Source organism: Polyodon spathula, chromosome 19 (genome assembly GCF_017654505.1).
Source record: "Polyodon spathula isolate WHYD16114869_AA chromosome 19, ASM1765450v1, whole genome shotgun sequence".
Taxonomy (NCBI): domain Eukaryota; kingdom Metazoa; phylum Chordata; class Actinopteri; order Acipenseriformes; family Polyodontidae; genus Polyodon; species Polyodon spathula.
In genome coordinates, this window is record NC_054552.1 from 20,652,449 (window position 1) to 20,677,237 (window position 24,789).

Sequence of the window (24,789 nt, forward strand, 5' to 3'; positions counted from 1 at the left end):
TGATTGGCTGTGTGCCCAAGACAGCTGAAAAACGTGGGTGGCATGCAGCTTCAGTTACGTGGGTTTCTTACAGATTGTCTTAAACTCACAACACTGTTTTTTTTTATGAATCAAAGTCGTTGTTGTATCGGTGTGTGATAATGGCTGTGAATCAAAGTTGTTGTATTGATGTATGAGAATGGCTTGCAGTAATAATGCATTGAAGGGTTTCAGATTGAAACTCTGGATTCAGGCCTGCCATTACAATGTCAAAGCCTCATATCTCGGGCAATATTTATGATAGTGACTATATTACAGGGTAATTGATGATCTTTACGTTGAGTTCTGATATAATATGGGTGCAATATTGGGGTCAAATGACTAAGTTTCTTGGGTTAAGAACCTTTAAGTTGAAGTATATTATGATTCTTTTAGTTCTTCGAATTTCATTATTTACTATCAATGATACAGACCTCACACTTTGAGAGCAAGTCTTTCAATCAAGTTCTGGTAAATGGTGTTGGGTAAAAATAAATGTCACATTGTTTTAACCACTGACCATACAAAAGATATCGATCATTTTTACTTCATGCTGACACACTATTCCATCAGAGATGACCTCTATTATTTCCTCTTGAAATAAAATAAAACAAATTGTAATTTTGAATTTCACATTACAAATATTTATTTAAATTAATCCTGTTTTTCTCTTCTATTTCAAGAACCACATAATAAAAAGCACTTAAGACCAGCAACAACAAGAAGAACGCCAAGGCTGAAGAAAAGTATTTCAAAAAAGGCATTTTGAAGCAGGGGTGTCCATGGAGGGGATCCCTGTACACTGATCTGCTGGGACACAGTCACCACCAGGAGTAATAATGTCCGCCTGCAACACATTCACAGAACACGTGTGGAAACCAGGCGAGTGTAAGAATTGCTTCAAACCCAAGAGCTTGCACTGCCTGACTAGAGAGAACTTAGAGAAGGGTCTCCAGCAGCAGCAGCAACATCTCCCCACTTCAGGTAGAGGAGGTGTAGGCCACTTGAAACCTAACACCAACCACCGGGGTGGTGGGCCAGTGCGCTCCAGCACAACTGCTCACTTCCGCCCCCCAGTGGCCAAGAAGCCCACCATTGCTGTGAAGCCTACCATGATGTTATCCTCCGCTCCCCTAGATTCCGAGGGGAACCCTGGTCCTCTGCAGACAGATGGAAAAACTTCATCTTACATGGTCTGGAACCACAACGGGATGAATCATAAAAGGCCTGGGGGCATCAACAACAACGAGGGGGAAGGAGAAGAGGAGATTTTGCCAAGTAGCAGCAACAGTAATGGGTTAACAGAGGTGTTGAAGGAGATTGCTGGTCTCTGCTCTGGCTCCAGCTCAGGCTCAAGCTCTCGGAATCTCTTTCTGGGGCGCATCAGCAGCTGCTACAAGCGCTCATTGGAGCGGGGTTTGCCAGCATCCAGCTGCCTGGCAGTGGGAAGCAGTGGAACAACACGGGAAGGGAACCAGAAGAAGGTATCACTTAGCGGGAGTGCAGAAGTAATTAGTACAGAAGGTGGCCTCTTCTGCTACCCAGATTTCTCCAGTGAAGGAGAGGAGGATGAGGATGAGAGTGAGACAGAAGGCGGCGGTGAGCATGAGAGCTGGGATGAGAGTGATGAGGAGCTACTGTCCATGGAAATACGCATGCGGGGCCAACCACGTTTCGCCAACTTTCGGGCTGCTACCCTCTCACCTGTGCGCTTTTGTGGAAGCAAGAAGTGGAATACTGTGCCACTACGAAACTGCTCCTTGCAGCGCATCTGTGCTGTAGATTATGATGACAGCTACGACGAGATACTGAATGGCTACCCATCTGAGGAAGCAAACAGGGGTGCCATCCTAATTCCCTACAGCCAGGACAGCATGCAGAGCTCCTGCTTCTTTTCCAACTCAGAGTCCACCACATCTCCCGACTCCTCTTCTTCCCTTCCTGAAGACTCCCATACCACATCCAGTAGTGGGAGCAGTGCCTCATGCCTCATGCCCAACATTATAACCTCTCCAAAAGACACCAAACCAGATTATGATAGCATCAATGACAACAGAAATGCCACCCGGTCAGTCACCAAGTCGCCAGCTTTAGAAACACACAAAGCAGTACTGGCTATAAGGCTGGATGATCACGATAAGGACCAGAAGGGCAATGTTGGAGCTTTAAATGGCTCTCCTCTTCCCAGGGCCCTACCAGGGCAACCGGTGACCATCAGTTTCAGTCCAGGGGAAGAACAAGCTAAGCCCTACCGTGTGGTCAACTTGGAGAAGCCAGCTATATGTAAGCCTTACACTGTGGTGGATGTCTCTGCTTCTATGGTCAGCAACAAGGGTCAAAATCAAAATGGGGTGTCCAAAACCAAAGCCTCCCCTACACCCACCTCCACCCCTACTTCTCCTTTAGGCCATCCCCTGACCCCAACCACTGCAGCAGCTGTGAAATCTGTAGTGCTCAACACTTCTCAAAAGAAATCAAGCAACATCCGCTACCAGGAGGTTTGGACCTCCAATACAAGCCCCCGGCAGAAGATCCCTAGAGTAGAGCTAATTGGAGACAGCATCAACAGTGAGAAAGGGGGGCCCACTATGCCCCCCAGACACTGTAGCCATAAGTCAGCACCCACCTCCCCAACAGCAGGCCTCTCTTCATCTAGAACCGTGCCAGTAAAATCATCGAACCTGTCGGAGATCAAGTTTAACAGCTACAACAATGCCGGAATGCCCCCCTTCCCCATCATTATCCGTGATGAGCCTACCTATGCCCGCTCAGCCAAGAATGCTGTGAAGGTACCCATCGTCATCAACCCCAGTGCTTACGACAACCTTGCTGTCTACAAAAGCTTCCTGGGACTCGGCGGGGAGCTGCCACAGTCCAAAGCAGGAGGGGGGAGAGTCTCCAGCCACACCTATGAGGAAATTGGATCTTCAGAGAGCAACCCTTCATCGCCTACACCAGACACAAGTAGGAAAGCTGTTTTGGAGAAAGTTGGGGGTGATGACCAGAAGGCAGGTAGAATTGTACAGAATATCCAGGAACTCAACACAGGAAACAACACTATTGCTACTACTACTGCCTCCATCCAGGGAAATTCTCTGTGCTCTCCAAGCAAAAACCTGGTCACCATCACTCCTGTGAGATCCCAGAAACCAAACGATGATTCCTATCTCCTGAAGGAAGGTAATACAGAGCAATTGCCGCTAGTGGGAACCGGAACTACTCACCGGGAGAAAGCCAGCACAGTTCTCTCCCAGATCGTGGCATCAATCCAACCACCGCAGTCACCACCAGAATCACCAACAGAGCAGAACAAAGCCTTTAGTGCTGAGGACCTCTACTCCCTTCCACCTGATGCCACCAAAGAAGCCCCTGTCCGACCCAAATCACTCTTTTCTCTGGCTGATGGCAGCCTCTCCAAAACCAAGAATGAGACTACTGCCAAGCAAATTCCCGTCACCCCTACAATCCCCAAATCTGAACCTGCCGCACCCTTTCCCCCACCAAGATCCACATCATCCCCATACCATGCCAGTAATCTGCTTCAGAGGCACTTTGGCAACTGGGCAAAGCCAGCAACCTGTGCCGGTGGTGCATCCCGACCAAGTGAAGCAGAGTTGACACCAGGAGGCGGGGAAGGGAGAAGGACAGTGGCAGAAAGTGCCAAGCCCAAGCGCTGGATCTCCTTCAAGAGCTTCTTCCGCAGACGGAAGGATGAGGAAGAACAACAGAAGGAGAAGGCAGATCGAGAGAAGGGAAAGCTTGTGGGGCTTGACGGCACAGTCATCCATATGCTGCCACCACCCCCTGTTCAGCGTCAGCACTGGTTCAGTGAGGCCAAGACCGATGACCCCAAACAGAAACCCACCATCATCTTCACTTACAAGCCAGAGCCCAGCGGTGGTGTAGATTTGTCCAAGGAGCCAGAGGAAGAGGCAGCACTTCAAGGAAGCAGGGAGAGCGAACATAAATCCCTGGAGCAGCCTGAGTCCAAGAGAGACGAGTCCCCATCAACTCTTCTACCAAAGAAGATGGTGAGGTGAGTCATCTTGTAAATAGACTTCGACAGAGGCTTTGTGATCTAGAGGTTTGATACCATTAGGTCACAAGGCCTCCAATGTTCATACATCTGAGGACAAGAGATGCAACAATTTTGAAAGTAGACTCTTTTATTTTCAACGTGCTTATAAATAAGCAATGAATGTAGTCACTGAGCAATCTATCCCACAAGTCCAGTGGTTTACTAAATCTAAGCATTTACTACCCATGCAAAAAGAAATCTCTTGGACACCCTAGTAAATGAGAGTTTTCATCTCAACTCGTCTTCTCCAGGTTAAAAGACAATAACCAACCAAATTGCCCAAAGAAACATGCAGGGTTCTTTTTTGTTTTAAAAGGAGCAGTACAGTGCAAGTAAGTTTTATTATATGTTAATTTAATTGTGTAGATTGTGTTCTTAAGGACCAAGACAGCATTTAAGTCATGTAACCTTTAGGTTTGTGTTGATGCATCGCCCTCCTTTTTATCCCATGGGGATGCATATTCCTGGCATCTGGGTTCCAGTAGAAGTGATCTTTTTGCACGTCACACTTTGAACATATATTTACAGAACCACTTATCGAATTGGGGTGAAACTTGGTAGAGACATTCTTTAGCACAAATCGAGAGTATCATAGACTGTTGCATTTTGAATTGCATCTGTATGACTGACTGTATTAAACTTACGTTTTAGGGAGCTTTGCAAATAAAATTGCATTACAAATCTTATTGGACAGTCGCGTGATCTTGTTCAGCCAATCACACCATTTAATTTATCCAAGCCATTTTTTATAATAAAAAAATAAATATTATTAAAGTCCATTAATTACTGTTTTTTAAGAGATATATCAATACATAAAATGATATCACTGGTTGCAAGTAACGTCATGGTTACCCATGGTATTAATGTTATGAAAATGATACCATACAGTCCAGTATTGATAATTATTAAACCAGAACTGTTGCTTTTCCACTTTTGAAAAGGTCTTGTGTTGTTTCAAACTTAGGATCTGTAAACAAGCTGTGAAAATGTGAATTAGTAAAGAGTACCACTATGAAATGTACCTTTTTACGACTTCTGTCCTGACACCTGACTTCTTTTCTTTAACAATGCTTCTAATTCTGCAACTTTACCACGTAATACCCGTCGATGCAGTGTAAGAAAATTGGTATTTCTGCATTCTTTCTTTAATTATTTCCAGCACTCTGCTACCCAGTCCACTTTATTGTCCAATCATGTGCTAATTGATAGGCTATTTTACTATCTCTTTTAGCTGTGATTGGCTTAATGGGAATGTCACTTGTACAATGCAGACTGCACATATGGAATACCTGTGTTATATTAGAGGTGGGTTGTTTTAAAGAATAATTTCAAAACGATACAGTACATAAATGCAATTTTAGAAACTAACGGGTGGGCCGCCAAAAATCTCCCCGCAGGCCATATGTTTGACACCCCTGCTTTAGAGTATTAAACTATTTATTTTAAACTATGTCATTCAGCTTCAACTATTTATTGTACTGACATAGCACTGCCACCTTGATCCATGGAGGCTGCTATGCAGGGTGGCAGTGCAGACAAGGAAAAAAATTGAGGCTACGTCTCATCAATCAATATTTGTCAAGTAAGCAGAACAAAAAGAAAAATATGCCATTGCACAACAAGACACTTATTATATATGCATTTTTTTTTTTTTTACATCAGACAAGGAGTACATGTCAAAATTAAAAGGTAAGCAGTGCAGTTTCACTTTATGTTGCCTCTGCCTGTCCCCTGCTGAGTGCTGTGTCTGTTGATCCAAGTCCTTATCGGGAACAAATGAGAGTCCTCAGCACCATAGCTTCCAGATGAAGGATGATAGAAAAGGCTGAAGGTGGCAAAAGGTGCAGCTCACCAGAACCAGAGACCAGAACTTTCTTGTACTTTCTAGTATTTTTCACTAAACCTTCATTACATCAATACCCCTGCTCACCAGAAATCACTTACCGGTCTTACCGCATCACATGTCCCATACATTGTTATTTTCACAGAAGAGTTGCTATTCTGTACCATGCTATCCTTTCTACTGAGAACCCTTGTAACTTCAAGGTCATACATCCTTCGGATACTTAACTCCCTAACAGTTCTCAAATTCCAGAATCCGACACACAGCATGTGGTATTGTTGGTCAGCTTGTCTTACTCGTACAGCAATGTAAATGTGTCTCAATGGCAGGTTATTTAGGGCCTATGTTACTACAATTTCCACAACTATTGCTTATTGCCGTTTAGCACAAAAACGAAGGGATGTTTATTTAATTGAGCTGTGCTTGCTCAGATGCCATTACAATGATCCTACACAATGACGAGTTTAGCCCTTTTTCAGTTTTAGAGATCTGGGTTAGTCTGGTTCACTCCATGTATGCCATGTTCCACACTCCTTTCTGCTTTTTAAAGTTATTCCATGTTCATAGTGGAAGCTTTATTTTACTGTGCGGCGCAGTGAATAATGCACTTTGAGGCACTTTGTATTCACAGACCAACCTTTCTTATAAATGTTTTGATAGTAATTGCTTCAGATTGAAATGTTAAGTAATGCACTAGGTTGTGGTGTTTGTATGTTTCAGGTCTAGACCTGACCTTGAGCAACAGGAGTAGTTATTTTCTTGTGAATCCAGAGCAGGTCCAGGCAAAAACAAGAGCCCTGTGGGGAAAGTGCCTAATCACAAAGATCAAGGTGCAGCTTTGTTTTAAAAGATTCACATATTAAAGGTGTAGTGCCCCAGTTCACAGAAGGATAAACTATTTTAACGATGTAGTAAAACAGGCACCGAGAATTTTTGTAGTAAAATTCAACATGATTTTGGGATATTGCAGCGTTAAGAAAATACACAGACTGCGGAGGGAGGTTTCCTGTGCTTTTGAGATTATAAATACATTTTAAAAAAAATATATAAAACTCAAACATCTCTCACCTGATTTGTGAAAGAGAGTTAGGACTTTTCCTGATTTTTTTTTTGCAAAATGTAAGGTTATTTACTTTTCTTTTATATTAGATGTTTTATACTGTAATTTTGATTTGTATTTCAGTGGCTTCTATTTCTTACTTTACAAGATATGCCAGGCACGCCTTTCAAAATGTAAAACCAATATGTCTTGTCAAACAGTATTTAAAAGCATGTAATCTTATTATACAGTGCAATTGCTAAATGAATGTCATTTGTATTTCAACAGCTTTACATAGCAGCCTGGGAACAATATTGTGTGTTCTTTTTTTCTAAAATGCAATATGTCCAAACAGCATTGTTTCCAGTCCCCTTGCTGATCTTGTCATAATGTGTAATAGCAGATTTCAATCTTTCTGAAAATGTATGACACTCCACTGTATCCCATTGTAAACATGCAATCTAATCATAATGAAGTAAAAGAAAAAGCCTTTTGAAGTGAACAAAAATATTTTATGTATAAAAAATGTACAGAATGGCCATATTCTAGAGAAGCTCTTGTCTATTTATGATTAGCATGTACAGTACAACCCATCTAGCCTCTGCATGCCACCAGTCTCTAATTCAGCATGTTTTTTTTGGATCCAGACCAAACTCTATTTAAATGAACGGTGTGATACTCTCTACAATCTAGGACTTGTCTATTCTGGAATCCAGCTCATTTTAAAGTCTCTTCTGCATAAAATCAATGGAAATCTGTCACCAGGTCATGTGATTTTTCTTTTCTAGGTTTAAAACTTAAACAAAAGCTGCATATTTACTCCCATATCCTGCCAGTATTGCGCAGCTTTTGAACAGCAAATACATGTTTGAGCATCCACACAACGAGCTACTGTATAGTATCTCTGGAAAGAAAATGTACGCTTATCAAAAAAGCTCAATGTTAACGTTAACCAAAACCAACACACAGAGACCAGTGAAGAATTCCATCTCACAAGGCGAACCGTTTCAGACATTGTGAAACGTAAAAGCAACAGGGAGAAAACCCGAACGCCAGTAGAGATTACCCGAATCCCGAATGCAGGGCCAGTGTGAACGTGCGATTGTCTTTCTGTGGGAATGGTTTAAACTGGCTTGTGCTAATCACAGCTAAAGATTAATTGTCTATTGGTAGGAAGTGTAACTACTGAAATACTTTTAGAAAGTGAATAATTATTTCAGATATTTTATTTCCCCACTGAACGACACCCATCTTCCTGTATCTCCTCACTGCAGTATGGTCCACTCAGTCAGATTCTTATTTTGAATGTTTGCTTTTACTACTTATAAAACAGTAATGATAACCCACTTATTGTCATCCAAAGTGCTTACTTCCTCTTTTTATCTCATCTCTAACAGTGATTGCAGAGGTATAGAAAACCAGTCAAAACAAGGATTGAGTCAAAAGTGAAAAAACTCAGCCCCACCCTAACTTTCAAACTGTTTACAAACTCCAATGAGCTTTATTTGACTGCTTGGTGACTCACTTGTGACGTGTTCTTTAATCTTTTTTGGTTGGTCAGAGAAGGAAGGGGTAATTTAGAGCTAGTCATGCTTTGTTAGTTATCGGTGGTGTATGTGCACTGCTGGATCCCAGTGTCAATCCCCTCTGTGACTCCCTAATCCACAAATAGTCCAGAGACTGCCCATTGTTTGAATATTCTCCACAGAGTAAGTAACTTTTGATAACACTTAGCTTTATTGTAAGGCACATTTAAAGGATTACAATGTTGGTAATGAAAAAGAACATGAATAATATCACCACATTACCTAAGCATTACAGTGTACCATGTTGTAAGATTCAGTTAAAGATCTTATAAAGTTGAATCATTCTTTGATTACTAGGCCAATAACCAGCCCTTACCACTTTATCATGCTGCTTTTTTGTCCTTATTTCTATCTACTGCACCGCACAGCTCCCATTCATGCTGGGAATGCATAGGATGTATCTTGCGAAGGACGTTCTTAATCAGACTTTATTGAGAGGATGGGAATCTGGATATATATATAGAGAGAGAGAGGCACTGATGATCGGAATGCCCCCCCTTTGTAAATTTTCGTATTTATGCATTTATTAATTGTTCTTTTCTGTCTATATGTAACAATGAGTAGATGCAGATGGCTTTTGTTCATGATACTGATAGCTCTAATTTTGTATATATTCTAGTGGTAGGGTAATTATGTTTTTGACTGACATACTTGTTCCTTTACATTACATTCACATTTTGCAGAAATCTCAAACTGCACTTTGATCCAGCAGTGGAATTGTTAACTGATTTTCTTACAGCTCTTGTTGGCTGATTCCCAGCCCAGGTAAATCAAACAGGAGAATGATCTCAGTGTGTAGAGTGCAGCTCTCTGCTTCTACTAACACTACGAGCCTGTCAGGAGTTCTTACCTTCAAAACATGTACAGTTGATTAAAAACAGTATTCAGGAAGACAGCTTTTATGGGGAACTGTGTGAGCCAGTACAGCGGGTAAGCCAGCGTTGTACAATGCATATTTTTCTAACTCCCTTTCTTGTTCCTTGTGTTGGACTTGCTTTGTTGATTTAGTGGGGTGTGTTTATAGATCAGGCTTGCTGTTAGGGCATTCATTTTTTGCGTGGCTGGGAAATTTCAAACTTGAATCTTTTAACATTTTTGTGCTGAGTTGAGTCCTGAAACTAAAGTGAATAGTGTTCTTGAGCTAAAAAATGTCTCTGTGTGTGAATAGTAAAGCTTAAACATATCCCTAATAATAGCAATGTTGATATTTATCTGTGATTAAATTCCGTAGTTAAAGGCTTTCCACTGAAGAGATGAGGTTAGAATAGGTGCATATTTTAATAGGGAGTAAAAACACATGATGTGAATTGTTCAGCAACTTAATTCCTTGTCATGGAAAATAATTTCTTGTCATTTTATGAAATACCTTTGGGTATGTCCCTGCCAGGGAAAGTCACACTTCAGAGTCTTATAGTACAGCTTGTCCTGTTGTGTTGAAACTTACTGTAATTGGAACATAAAACATAAAAGTGGCCCATCAGTGATTTTGTATGCTGGCTTTAAGGGCACTGGAATGGTTCAATATACTATATACTGCATTTAAAGTACATTACTGTATTGACACTGCCCTAATTAGACTGTGCCGTCAGGTCTACCATGTTTCGTGGTGCAGTAAACCAGTCAAAAGTGTCTATTTTCACTTTAGTTTTGGATGACCCCTAACTGATCCGCATGCCTGTCATGTGCATGGTACACAGCACACACATTGATTCTGTCAATAAAGCTCTACCATCTGGCCTTCTCACCGATGTTAACGTTGTGCTTCATGTCAACACTTTATTCACGATTTGAGACACTTAATACTAGGGCTAATTAGGGGGTTTTAGAATCCCGCCACAGTATAAACGGGTGTGTAGCGTGGGTAGGCCGGCTTTTGTTTTGATTAACTGTGTTTTGTGTTTTATTATTTCTTTGTGTACACTGCTGTTTGTGTGTATATGTGCCTGTGTCTATACCATTGTTGGTACAGTCATGTGGTTTCCTACTTGCCTCTCTCCACCCTAGGTGCTGCCATTGTTGGTACCCTAGTGGTGGCACCTTTGTAATTACATAAAGAACTGCAACAAATAAATCTGTGCGCCTGAGTGGCAGCAGAAAGCCCACACCCCTTATTAGAGTTTATGAAATTATTCTTTAGATCACTTAAATTTGAAGTTCCTAACAAAAGGTGCTAACAAAATCATTTTTGAATGCTAATTTATATCTATTTAAATCAATGTTAAACTTGTTTACGTGGAAAAGCTCCACTGCACCGTCAAGGTACGCTTTTATGTACAATCTTTTCCTGCCAATGGTGTTGGTGAAAGGAACAATGGAGGGTTTGTTTAAAAATAAGTTTATTTTGTTTTAATGCTTGTTTAAAAGCAAAGAAAATAGTCTAACCTTTCTTATAAGCTCTTGTGTAATTTAACCTGTTCTATTTTAAGGCTTTGTTGTTTGTTTATACCATGTGTGTTTTAGTATAAATTCTAATAAAATATTACAGAAAGGCAGCAGCAATAACTTTCCACTACAATGACCACGTATGCTTGTTGTTTCAGTCGGTTGCCTGGAGAGCAAAAAGAAGATGACATGCCGGCCGTCCCGCAGCCCTGCATGGCACAACGAGAGGTGCCAGCGAGAGAGGACCCAGGTAGTGCTGCTGTCACTTCAGCATTAGCCAACGAAGACAGTGGAAGTGTGGAGGAGTGTGACGAGGAGGGGAGTGAATCGCCGGCCTCCAGCATCTGCAGCGCCACCTACAGCAACCTGGGTAAGTACAGTGCTAACAACACTTCATATACACAATCATGTCCTGTGCTAACAAATGTGTGTTGGAATGACAACACATGAAGCAGAACCAGCAGAAATGATCATCTCTAGTCCTGTATTTAAAATATCTGCTTATTGCCTGCTGCAATCCTAAACCAACCCACGTACGCTCCACTTGTGGGTAACACCCAAACAAACCCAGTTTAAAAAAAAAAAATGAAAGTAAATCCCAGGGATTGACTGAAAATAAGGCTTATTATTCCATTATGATCTATCCAATTTACATCCACAGTATCCACATTACATTGCTATTTCCACTATTTTATGTTAATAAAAAGGTTTATCAAAGCTACCAATGAACATATACTTAATTTTAGACATACAAATAGTATTGGTAAGAAGGTTTGTTCTGTATCTAATCCCCCACTGGAGATTAAATCCCCAGAGACTGTTATAGTGAAGATTTAAAGTTTGTATGGTTCCATAACTACAATGCTCCTGACCTCCCTGCACATGGACTGGCCAATTACTAAACAGACCTAGAAGTACAGTAGCTTGCTCTTCATATGTGACCAGATGTACAGTTTCTTATAAGATTATTTTGAGCAGGCTAAACTGGTTTTGGGAGTTGCTCTCTCCCATAAAATAATCTGATGCTAAAATAATGGGTTTATATATATATATATATATATATATATATATATATATATATATATATATATATATATATATTTTTTTTTTTTTTTTTTTTTTCCCATTGTTTCCCTTCTTTAGGCCAATCCAGGGCCAACATAATACCACTGAAGCATCCCAGGAATCCAAAAGGCTCAGATGACACCACTATATTCAGAGACCTGGAAGGATCAGACTCCGGTTCAAAAGTAACACCCCCTCCACTTCCCAAAAAGAAGATACTGCGGGCCAACACAGAGCCCTCAAGTGGGGGCAAAGACCCCCCCTCCCTACGGCATATGGGAGAAGTAATTCCAGGAGGCAACAACCTTAGTGTGGCAAACCCCCTGTATGACCTTGACTCGACCTGGGAGACAGCCAGTCAGGGCTCCTCACTCAGCTCAGAGGCGCGATTGCTGGATCACGAGTCCGGGGACTCGTTGGAGCGGCCGCTGGGCACCTTCAGCAAAGGACGAGAAAAAAAGGGCTGCCGCAGCACAGAGTCCCTAGCAGTCCAAGACAGGCCAGGGCGAGGTGGATTGCCCAAGCCCCAGAGACAGGCATTGTACAAAGGCATTGATAACTTGGACGAGGTAGTGGGCCGGATACGGGGGCTTCATACTGACACGCTGCGAAAGCTGTCCAACAAGTGTGAGGACAGATTCATGGCTGGACAGAAGGCCCATCTCCGATTTGGCACAGACTGTTGGTCTGACTTCCGACTCACCACTGGCAAACCCTGCTGTGTGGCTGGAGATGCCATCTATTACACAGCATCATATGCCAAAGACCCCCTCATCAACTACGCCATTAAGGTAAGGGCAGCAGTGCTTGCTTCTAACATTAGTAGTTATTTGTTTTCTGGCCCTCCTTGTTCTAACTGATGAGCCTTTATATGTCAAAGTCTTGTTAAATATAAGTGTCCAATTGAATAACAAATCCTCTATTGTCCACGCTTAATTTTGGTATTTCTTTATAGTGCTGGGACAAATATCTGAATATTAGAACAAGCATTTTTTTAAATGTATTCAAAGTCTCCGCCGTGTCCTCCAGAAATTACATAATTGTTTGAAATTTTAAACACATATCACATGTTTTGCTGTGCACCAGTTTACCACCTCAGTAATCATTGCTTTAAGAAAATGTGGCTGTCACTGTTCATTCGGCAATGGCAGGGATAAAAAAAAAAAAAAACTTCTGAGAGATAGATATATATTTTTTTACTTTAAAACAACGGTACATATAATGGCTTTGATTTAAGTAGTTTTGCAAATTTATATATTTACATATATACATATACATACACACACACACACACACACACACAGTACTGTGCAAAAGTTTTAGGCAGGTGTGAGAAAATGCTGCAAATTAAGAATGCTTTAAAAAATAGACATGTTAATAGATTATATTTATCAATTAACTAAATGCAAAGTGAGTGAACAGAAGAAAAATCTACATCAAATCAATATTTGGTGTGACCACCCTTTGCCTTCAAAACAGCATAAATTTTTCTAGGTACACTTGCACAAAGTCAGGGATTTTGTAGGCACCGAGTCAGGTGTATGATTAAACAATTATACCAAACGGGTGCTAATGATCATCAATTCAATATGTAGGTTGAAACACAGTCATTAACTTAAACAGAAACAGCTGTGTAGGAGGAATAAAACTGGGTGAGGAACAGCCAAACTCAGCTAACAAGGTGAGGTTGCTGAAGACAGTTTACTGTCAAAAGTCATACATTATGGCAAGACTGAGCACAGCAACAAGACACAAGGTAGAAATTTCAAGGCAGACGGGAGTTTCCAGATGTGCTGTCCAAGCTCTTTTGAAGAAGCACAAAGAAACGGGCAATTTAGTTAATTGATAAATATAATCTATAAACATGTCTATTTTTGAAAGCATTCTTACTTTACACCATTTTTTCACGCCTACCTAAAACTTGTGCACAGTACTCTGTGTGTGTGTTATATATATATATATATATATATATATATATATATATATATATATATATATATATATATATATCACACACACACACACACACACACACACACACAGTGGCTTGCAAAAGTATTCAGACCCCTGACCAATTCTCTCATATTACTGAATTACAAATGGTACATTGAAATTTCGTTCTGTTTGATATTTTATTTTTAAACACTGAAACTCAGAATCAGTTATTGTAAGGTGACATTGGTTTTATGTTGGGAAATATTTTTAAGAAAAATAAAAAACTGAAATATCTTGCTTGCATAAGTATTCAACCCCTGTGCTGTGGAAGCTCCCAGTTTGCACCGATGAAAGAAATTGCCCTAACGAGGACACAATTACCTTACCATTGGCATCCACCTGTGAACCATTAAAGTTGCTGTCACATTTTCTGGATAAAAACCCCACTGTTGAAGGATCATTGGTAAGGCTGTGAATCTGGAGGAAAATGAAGACCAAAGAGCATTCTACAGAAGTTAGAGATAAATTAATACAAATGCATAGATTAGGGAAAGGGTACAAAATAATATCCAATTGTTTGGATATCCCAGTGAGCACAGCTGGATCAATAATCAGGAAGTGGAAGCTGCATCACACCACCCAGGCACTGCCAAGAAAAGGCCGTCCCTCAAAACTCAGCGTTCAGACAAGAAGGAGACTTGTGAGAGAAGCCACAGAGAGGCCAACAATCACTTTGAAGGAGCTACAGAGTTCAGTGGCTGGGAGTGGAGTAATGGTGCACCTGTCAACCATATCAAGAGCTCTGCATAACACTGGCCTGTATGGGAGGGTGGCAAGAAAGAAGCTGTTACTCAAAAAGATCCCAAGCACAAGGCCAAAGCAACATTGGAGTGGCTCAAGAACAAAAAGATGAATGTCCTACAGTGGCCCAGTCAAAGTCCTGATCTCAATCCAACTGAGAATCTGTGGCACTATTTGAAAATTGCGGTCCACAAGCGTCGTCCAACCAACTTGAACAACCTGGAGCAAATCTGCCAAGAAGAATGGGCCAAAATCCCTCCGACACTGTGTGCAAAGCTGGTACATACTTACCCCACAAGACTTAAAGCTGTTATTGCAGTGAAAGGTGGCTCTGCCAAATATTAATGTGTGGGGGTTGAATACTTATGCAAGCAAGATATTTCAGTTTTTTATTTTTCTTAAAAATATTTCCCAACATAAAACCAATGTCACCTTACAATAATTGATTTTGAGTTTAAGTGTTTTAAAATAAAATATCGAACAGAACGAAATTTCAGTGTACCATTTGTAATTCAGTAATATGAGAGAATTGGTCAGGGGTCTGAATACTTTTGCCACTGTGTGTGTGTGTGTGTGTGTGTGTGTGTGTGTCATATATATATATATATATATATATATATATATATACATATATATATATATATATATATATATATATATCTATATATATACACACACACACACACACACACACAGAGTACCAGTCAAAAGTTTGAGTACACCTGCTTGAAACCAGGTTTTTCATGATTATCTATGCTTTTAACTGTATAAACTTGTCTATAAACACTTAATATTTCATTATAAGACGTGTATATAAGCTGATAATCATAAGTGAATTGCATTCAAAAATGTAATTTTTAAATGAAAATGTAAATCTTATCAATTTCAATGAAATGGTCACCCAAAGCAAGGGGATTTCAGTCTGAAGCCCAAGTCATTTAAAAGTCTGAAATGTATATAACACGGTGTTAGAACACTGGCCTAAGTATAAAAGTGTCTTTGTTAGATGTTCTCTGAGTTAACTAACATGTTACCTAATTAACCTTTTGTCACCAATTATTGTTAACAGGTGAGGGTCCATGATTACTATAAATATAGGTAGCATAGGCACAAGTTTGTCATTCCTGAATGTAAGGGAGCAGAAAATGGCAAAATACGATCAGTTAAGCAAAGAAAAAAAGGCAGTCTGTAATTACTTTAAGAAATGAAGGTCAATCTTTAAGACAAATCGCAAGAACTTTGCAAGTGTCTGTAACTGCTGTGGCCAAGACCATCAAACGATTTGAAGAAATTGGCACTCATGAGGACCGAACAAGGTCAGGCAGGCCAAGGGTGACCTAAGAATCGGAGAACAAGTTAATTCGAGTCACAAGTCTGCGAAACCGGTGATTAACTGCCCCTGAAATACAAGCTCAGCTAGATGCTACTAGAAGTACAGGTGTTTCAACATCAACTGTTTAGAGGAGATTGCGTGAAGTTGGCCTAACTGGAAGAATTGCTGCAAAGAAACCATTGTTAAGAGTGCAGAATAAGAGGAAGAGACTTACCTGGGCCAAAAAACACAGACACTGGACGTTTGAGGAGTGGAAGTCGGTCTTATGGACCGATGAGTCAAAATTTGAAATATTTGGGTCCAACCGCGGAGTATTTGTAAGACGCAGAGAGGGTGAGCGCATGAGTTCTGCATGTGTGGTTCCCACTGTCAAGCATGGAGGAGGCTTTGTCATGGTCTGGGGTTGCCAGAATTGGTGATCTTTACCAAGTCCATGGCAAGCTCAACCAGCATGGCTATCATAGCGTACTTCAGAGGCATGCCATTCCATCAGGATTACGGCTAGTTGGGCAGTCCTTCATTCTTCAGCAAGATAATGACCCAAAACACACCTGAAAGTTGTGCAAGAACTATCTGGCGAAGAAGGAAAGTGAAGGACAACTCAATCTTATGACCTGGCCTGCCCAGTCTCCAGACCTTAATCCAATAGAACCTGTATGGGACGAACTGGACAGAAGAGTCAAAGCAAAGCTACCCACAAGTGCCCAACATCTCTGGGAATTGCTAGAGAAGATCTGGGAAGACATGTCGGGTGATTTCCTGCTGAAACTTGTTAAACGAATGCCTTGTGTTTGTGAGGCTGTTATTAAGGCAAAGGGTGGCTATTTTGAGGAATCCAAGATTTAGAGACAATTTTAAATTTTCTTGAACATTGCTTTGATACTCCTTATGTTTTGTTTTGTATATTGTAACATGTGTTTTCATTTTCAAGTATTTACAAAAATGTTTACGACGTAAAACATTGTCAGTTATGAAACAAAACTAGTTACCAAAAAAACTAGTTACCAGCAAGTGTACTCAAACTTTTGACTGTGTGTGTGTGTGTATTGTTTTTTTTTCTGTTTATTGGAATTAGCTTAGTATTACACATATATATCTCAGCAGGTACTGTATAGGTCAGTATGTATGCTAAAATAATTCAATTATATATGAAAAATTAATCGCAGGCTTTAGAAAAAAAACATTAGCTCAACAAATGAAACCTAAAAAATACTTGCCTTTTGAAAGTACTTAATAAAATGAATAATTTGGTAGTTTGGACAGACCAAGCCATGCAAATGGGTAACTCCCACCTCAGGGTCACTGGAATCAGATATGATAAGTATTTAAATGAAACCTTGCAGGTTCCCCAAAGGCTTATAGAAATGAAGTATCTGACCTCACTCAGTCTTTCAATGCTAGTGCATGAAACTCAGAGAAAATGGGAAGAACCCCAGGGAATCGCTTGTTATTGCAAAACTGCTTAAATCAAAGCCATTATTTGAACGCGTGTTTTAATCTAGGGAAGTTAATGTAACTGGAACCCACACTGGCCATGTGGTAGTGCAGAAATTAATGTACTTTCCTGGTGGTTTTAGCATTGCCTATCTATATTCAGAGATATGTATGCATTCTGGGTGTGGTGGAGTAGACAGTGAAGTTATTAGAATAAATTCTTGCAATTTAGGAAAAACAGTGTGCTGTGCATCTCTACAAATAATTCTGAATATGTCAGCACATGTTAATACTTTCATCACGTTACACAATCTTAAAGTTACTTGTTTGTCATAGCAACAACTATTTTAACCTTGTCTTCATTTTCTGTCATCAGATCTGTAAGAGCAAGGTGAAGGAGACCCAGCAGCAGTTCTTCCACAGCCTGGCAGTGCGTCAGAGTCTGGCTGTGCATTTCAATATCCAGCAGGACTGTGGGCACTTCTTGGCAGATGTGCCTGTCCGTCTATTACCTTGGGAGGAAGCTAGGTCACCAGAGGAAGATGATGAGGGTAGAGAAGAGAAAAAGAAAACCACAGAGACTACCACAACAAACCACCAGCCCCAAGTGCTGAAACCGCTGCAGACAGGCCACTCCCAGACCATAGGCAACTCTGGCAAACTGTGCAGCCGAGTGGTGGTCATCACCCGGGAGGTGCCCTACCAGACTGTGGCAGATTTTGTGCGGGAGGGGGTAACCCGCCATGAGAGGAATCCAGATCTTTATGAGCGTCAAGTGTGTCTGCTGCTGCTGCAGCTCTGCTCGGGGCTGGAACACATGAAGCCCCATCACGTCACGCACTGTGACCTGCGGCTGGAGAACCTTCTCCTCGCGCACTGCCAGCCGGGTAACCCCTGGAACTTCGAAGTCCTGGAGCCTAACAACAACAGCAGCATTGGCACCAGCACCTCTGCCATCAACTCAGCCTGTCCAGCACGGCTTATCATTAGCAACTTCTCGCAGGCTAAGCAGAAGCGACAGATGGTGGACCCAGACATTTTGTGCGACCAGTCACGTCTCGCTCCCGAGATAATCACGGCAACCCAATACAAGAAATGTGACGAGTTCCAGACAGGTATCCTGATCTATGAAATGCTGCACCAGCCCAACCCCTTCGAGGAGTGTCCTGAGCTGAAGGAGAGAGAGTACACGCAGGCAGACCTGCCTCCTGTCCCCCGACGCTCACTCTACTCCCAGGGCCTGCAGCAACTGGCGAGGCTGCTCCTGACTGCCAACCCCACAGAGCGCATCCTTATCTCAGAGGCACGGGCGTGTCTGCAGTGTTTGCTGTGGGGCCCACGTGAGGACCTCTTCCAGTCACTGAACACCAAGCCTGGCCCCAGCCACAGGGAGGCCACACTGCAGAACTGGTTGGACCTCAAGCGGACGCTGCTGATGATCAAGTTTGCAGAGCGCTCATTGGACACTGACTGTGGGGTCAGCTTAGAGGATTGGCTGTGTTGTCAGTACCTGGCCTTTGCTACCACAGACTTACTGGGACGCATTGTCAAGATCATGCAGCTTCATTAACTCAGTGGCTTACCTCCACCCTTCACAAAGTATTGTCCTCTCTTGCTTATATTCATACCGTTTTCACTTTTTGTTTTATTGCTGCCACATTAAAAAAGATGTGCATGTGGAATAGTGTTCTGCTTATCTCAGAAAATACACACCTATAGCCAAATATGCTATAAATATTTTTTTTGCAAAGTATCGATATTTGAAAATGCAAATGAACTATGCGCTTTACTCCTTCTCTTTGTCAATCGCAGATTTGGAATGAGCAGAGCTCATATAGCCACACCGGGGGGTTGTTTTTAAAAGCTGGCACTGCAACTGGTTTTGTAGCAGGTTTGACAAAACTCGGGTACAGACAGACACTTTTTCCTTTTTTATTAGTTTTTTTTTTTTTTTTTTTTTTTTTTTTTTTTAAGTAATGAATTTTCTTTTTATGAGCTTATCATTTAGACATCTTACCACAGGCTGCTCTGCATGTGTTCTTTTTTAATTATAATTTTAGTAGCAAAGTGTTGCTACATAGTGAATCCACAGTAATAATAAATCACTCTGCTTGTACTGATAACCACAGTGGTGCTATTGTGCTGTTAAAAAATATGTATTGTACAACAATGGCTATAGTGGCACTGTAATCTTGATTTACTATAAGCAGCTGTGTTGGTTAGAGTATCTCTTTGGTGGTGGGGGGGGGCTTCTCTTCTGGATATATGTGCAATTCTTGTAAAATGTTCAACTTTGTAAATGGCAGTATTTAAACGTGTATGAACTTTACTATATCCAACTCTGTACTGTTTGTTAATGTCATTTTAATTTTGGCACATACTGAAGTGGAAGCAGAATGGCTGTTCGAATGGGAATGATTATCAACACTGGGAAGCTGCCTGTTTCTTTCATTTATTTGTCTTGACAAACACACCCTGTTTATTGCCACTCTGGATGTATGCATCAGGGACTGTGCACTATTATTATTCGTTTGTTTGATGGCTTGGACTGATGGAGGCAAAGATGTGTCCTGGGACAGTGCCTGTGTATGTGATATTCCGAATATGTTGCTCCTTCAATCTCTTTACTGCTAAACAGTATTTACTTTCTAAAAGTGAATTGAAGTTTGTTTTTGCTGATTTTACATTTTGAATTCCCATGTTAAGACTGTTTGCTAGCGACATGTGTCCATCGTCGTCTAAAGTTAGCACTCTGTCCCCTAGCAAGAGCAGTGATTTGCAAAGTCACCACTACAAGTATGATCCGCAAAAAGAGCCTGAAGGGAACAACTTGGATTAAAACCATATTGAAATGTCTTTAATCACCTATCCTATTAAATACAATCATTGACACTTTTGTGTAGTTATTTACTTTGGAAGATAATACATTTGTTATTCTTTTGGGTACCTAGAATGTAACATTCTTTTTGTAGAATTGTGGTGTCATCATACCGGAATGTCTTAATTTTGGAAAAGCGTGTTTAAATATAGAATGCCTGCAAGGGGTAAGCCAGTACCATTTTGCTCTCAGACAGCATTTAAAAAAAGACAGTTTCTGATCTCATATAATCTCATTAGAAATCTTATATCGCTTATCACACAGCATCAAAACAAATCACACAAGGGCTAATGAAACTCAAAAAAAGTATTCCAACCAAAGAAAACAGACCATCAAAAGAAACTTGTCACTATTATAACACATTTATTTTTAGCGGTTGGACCCAAATATTTCAAAATGTTTTTGGTTTCTTTTTAATCACTCGATCATTCATCCTTGACCATGACACGCTTGAGTGACTATGACTGAAGAATATGCACCTTATCACCTTATTAGTGAGACAGTTGATTGGGCACTAGATATGGAGTGATTTCAGCTGTTGAATTGCAAGCTTGAATAAAAGCAATAAAGAAAACCACAGAAAACAAACAATATGCCACGTCTGTCAAGAGAGCAGCTCCTTCCTGCAGTCGGCATGTTGGAGGCTGGACTAGGACAGCGTACTGTGGCTCGCCGTCTTGGGGGCTCGCAGCCAGCAATTTCAAACCTGGTGAGACGGTATAACCAGACACAGTCTGTCAATGACAGGCCACGAACTGGGAGACCAAGACTCACCTGCCCAAGATCAACAGATCATTTTGCAGCACTTTGTGATGTCAATTGTTAATCGGCACAATAAAAAGTCACTGCACCTGCTCTAAAACAGAGTTTGTCATTTTTCTTTCACATCTAGTGAATTGTATTCAGCTATAAGTGATAAGTTTCTTTTGATGTTCAAATACAAGTGATATGTTTCTTTTGATGCTCAGTATATTTAGAAGGTAGTTTAAAATGAAACGTAAACAAACTGGCAAAATGTTGGCAAAGCACAATAATAAAAATGTGTGCAATGAGGAAATCTTACAGGGAATATGTAACAAATAATGACGTTTAAAAAACAGAAACATTAGCATAGCCCCTCCTTAATTACTAGAAAGCACTTGAATGTTGTTAACCCATGCCATGGTAACCTAGCTATTTTTCATTTGAATTGTCTGTCAGTCATATTGGAGACAACATAAATGTAATAGCTATCATTTCAAGGCAGTAATGCTTCTATTAACCCACAGCACATGACTACACCCTTATAACCATAGATACATACATAAATAAAACAAGTGTTCATATAGAATGGTGTTATATGTATGATTTTATATGTTATTATTCCATCAGAAATGCTTCTACATACAGTAACTCAAAGCAATTCATCAAAATCCCCACCCCACTAAGCAGGAAGACCAATCCATTCACTCATTAAGCAGAAAAGATGAATTCCTTGCACAATTAAGAATCACTTTACAGATTCATTTACAATCTCTAAGGGGACGTTTGGCTTATGCATTCTTCAGTGCACTCTGGGGAGGCATTATTTGTTTCTTATAGTTTAACTTAGATTTCAGATTGGGTGTTTTGAAGTTATGGAGGAGGTGGTTTAGTGAACGCCACCATATGAAGGATAATGACTGCTAGGGTTAACCCTACAATGTTCCAGTGTCCAGCTGTAATGGCTGAGCCAAACTGGCTCCCATCTTTACCTCTCAACACTACACAACACATTTCACTATTCTAGCTCTGTATACATGTGGCCACATAGCCTAACCTTCCTATCCCAGACCACTGTTCCATGCTGTGCCTCCAAGGCTCTCTGTATTCGACACTATTAGTGCAATTCCTCAATAATCACTATAAGGCCACACCATCATCCAGTTTGAATTTATAAAGGAAGCCACTAAAAACGCTCAAGGGTGTTTAGGGCTATAAACTGGCATGCCAACAGGTGACACAGTTGTAGCCTTGTGATCCTTGTCAGTTACTGTTAGTTTTCCTGTGTGTATTCTCAGCACAAGATATTAGTGGTGACATACGTTTCTGGAAGGTTAGAAGGCAGTGTCGCTCAATTTGTATTTCTCAAAAGCATTTGCCGTTGCTTTTCATAATTCACTATCATGTTGACAAGTATAAATATTTCTTATCAAGGACTTTTTAGGCTAAGTACTGCATACGTGTGCATTCCAGCTCTATTCAGCACACTTGTACAAGTATATAAATAGAGTGGTAAAGGAATATGTATGCAGTGAGGGTAGAGTTCACATTACGACACATTTAACTGGTTACAAGGGGTTAAGGGAAGGTAGTTTATTTTTGTGGTATTTGAGATCTACTGCTCTGAGCCAGACCGACTCTTTGGTGTCCATCTATTGTTGGGGGAAAAAAACGGACACAATTTATTTTATTTTTAATTGCATTTTGTGTGATTTCTTTGTATATCAGGGTTCTATGTTTTAGGGACAGTATCTTGGCACATAGTCTGCGTTGTCCCTTCCTTTTCCAGATTGTGGGCAATTGTAACCATGGGTTTGTACACTAGACATCTTGGATAGGTCATTGGAGGTCAAGAACACCACACAATCCCAATAATAATAACCGTAATATCACTTCACTGAATATCCTTATTTAGCCACCTGGTGGCATCATTTGTGAAGTAAATATCCCATTGGAGTCAAAGATAGACAGTTTGTATTTAGAACAAACTCTTTACTGCCACAGTGTGGTAACTATCCCAGCTACATCTTCTTTGTTTTATGTTATTCACATGAAAACGTAAGTAAGATTACAGGTGAGACAGATGAATACTTCTTGTAGGGTCCAGTATTCATATTGTCTACGACCATACATCATAAATTCATTACTTGAACAAGCAGTGCAGAGTTCGTGATGAAGTGTTAGTGATAAAATGACTACAATTGAACTGTATAACACCCAGGTGAATGAATCTCTTGAACCAGACTCTTTTACAAGGTAAACACAATCAAGGTTAATTGAAGAGAAATAATTACATTTTAAAGGACAGTACAGAAACCTGTGTTTACTCATGGAGGACATGCACCTGGTACATAAAAAATAAACAAGACTTAGTGTTGGCTTCTCTGGTTGATCTCATCATACTTTACCATGTACTGCACACAAGTGCCACTCCCATCACAATAATCACCAAATATATATTGAAATAATAATGCAATTTACAATATGGTGAAAGTGATCTCCACTTTAACTGTGCACATTAATGTGATTGTGGTTGGAGGAAACACAGCACATGTTTTACAAGCAAGGCTTCTTTACTGTATAGCTACTGTATATACAGGCATCAAAATCAATTTTTAAACAGATCTTTCTAGATCAAATTTGCAGCGGCAATTTTCTTTCATATGTTCACCACAACATTCCAAACTGGCCAAACATGGGTCGTCTTCCAGGTCCCAATCTGGCTGGAAGGAGGTTGAAAGCTGTTGAACACACGTTATTCAGTGGAATGGCAATAACCACTTTCAGTGACTTCACAGCCTATTTTAGCCCATCCAGTGTGTTCTATCAGATGTATTTCAGTCTGTGTCTCCCCCTGCTGGTTCTGTGGAGATGCACATTTACATTCTGAAGTGGAATTTCCACAGACATATGATTTAATAGTACATTTTGATTTTGCTGTATATAAGCCAATTTGGAATATAAAGGATCACATGATTGTTTTATCCCCAACCACAGCCAGCAATGTGAAAAAATGTGCTTAATGCCAAGACATCGATACAATTTTAAAAAGCAATCTAACAACCATTTACAAATGTAGAGAACATGAATTAGTGGCTGATTTCTAAATCCCACTTTAAAAGAACAGCTAGCAGGACCTCCTGTGTAGCAGGAGCAGCGCACTGCCGTGCTCACAGCAACTTCAGATTTTTCAGAGTATCCTATTGTTTACTTCGTGCTAATGTTGGACTTGACTGCGGCCTCTCCGGCACATGGCAACTGTCTTAGGTGTTTCGTCGACTAGTCCCACAACACCTCATGAAGGCAGTCTCCAAATATCCCAGGACGATCTTGCTTCTAATAACCTTTTTTGAACAGAGGGATGTTGCTGATAGTGGCAGTAGGCTGTTGATCTTATTATCAGACATGTAAAGTCTCACGCATTCAGCATGAGACTAACACATTAGCATGTTATCTCACTCTGACACATTCGTAATATAAGCATTTATCAATCATGCAATATATATATATATATATATATATATATATATATATATATAGATATATATAGATATATATATATATATATATATAATTATTCATTTAAAACATTTTTATTCAGGCGCTGTAAAAGACAACAGAACATCCGGGGCCTCATTGGAAAGATCAGGCATAAG

General features: G+C 40.4%; 1 protein-coding gene across 2 annotated transcripts in view; it reads left to right on the plus strand.

Moving 5' to 3' along the window:
* LOC121294420 (inactive tyrosine-protein kinase PEAK1-like) overlaps positions 1–20,406 on the plus strand; it is a 76,344-nt gene extending 55,938 nt beyond the window's left edge. For both annotated transcript variants that reach the window (XM_041218092.1, XM_041218093.1), the window contains 4 exons: positions 702–4,054; positions 11,105–11,316; positions 12,090–12,802; positions 17,891–20,406. In XM_041218092.1, the coding sequence (XP_041074026.1) occupies positions 858–4,054; positions 11,105–11,316; positions 12,090–12,802; positions 17,891–19,084 (5,316 nt within the window). In that variant the 5' untranslated portion in view covers positions 702–857 and the 3' untranslated portion in view covers positions 19,085–20,406. The remainder of the gene's footprint in view (positions 1–701; positions 4,055–11,104; positions 11,317–12,089; positions 12,803–17,890) is intronic.
* The last annotated feature ends 4,383 nt before the right edge of the window (positions 20,407–24,789 follow it).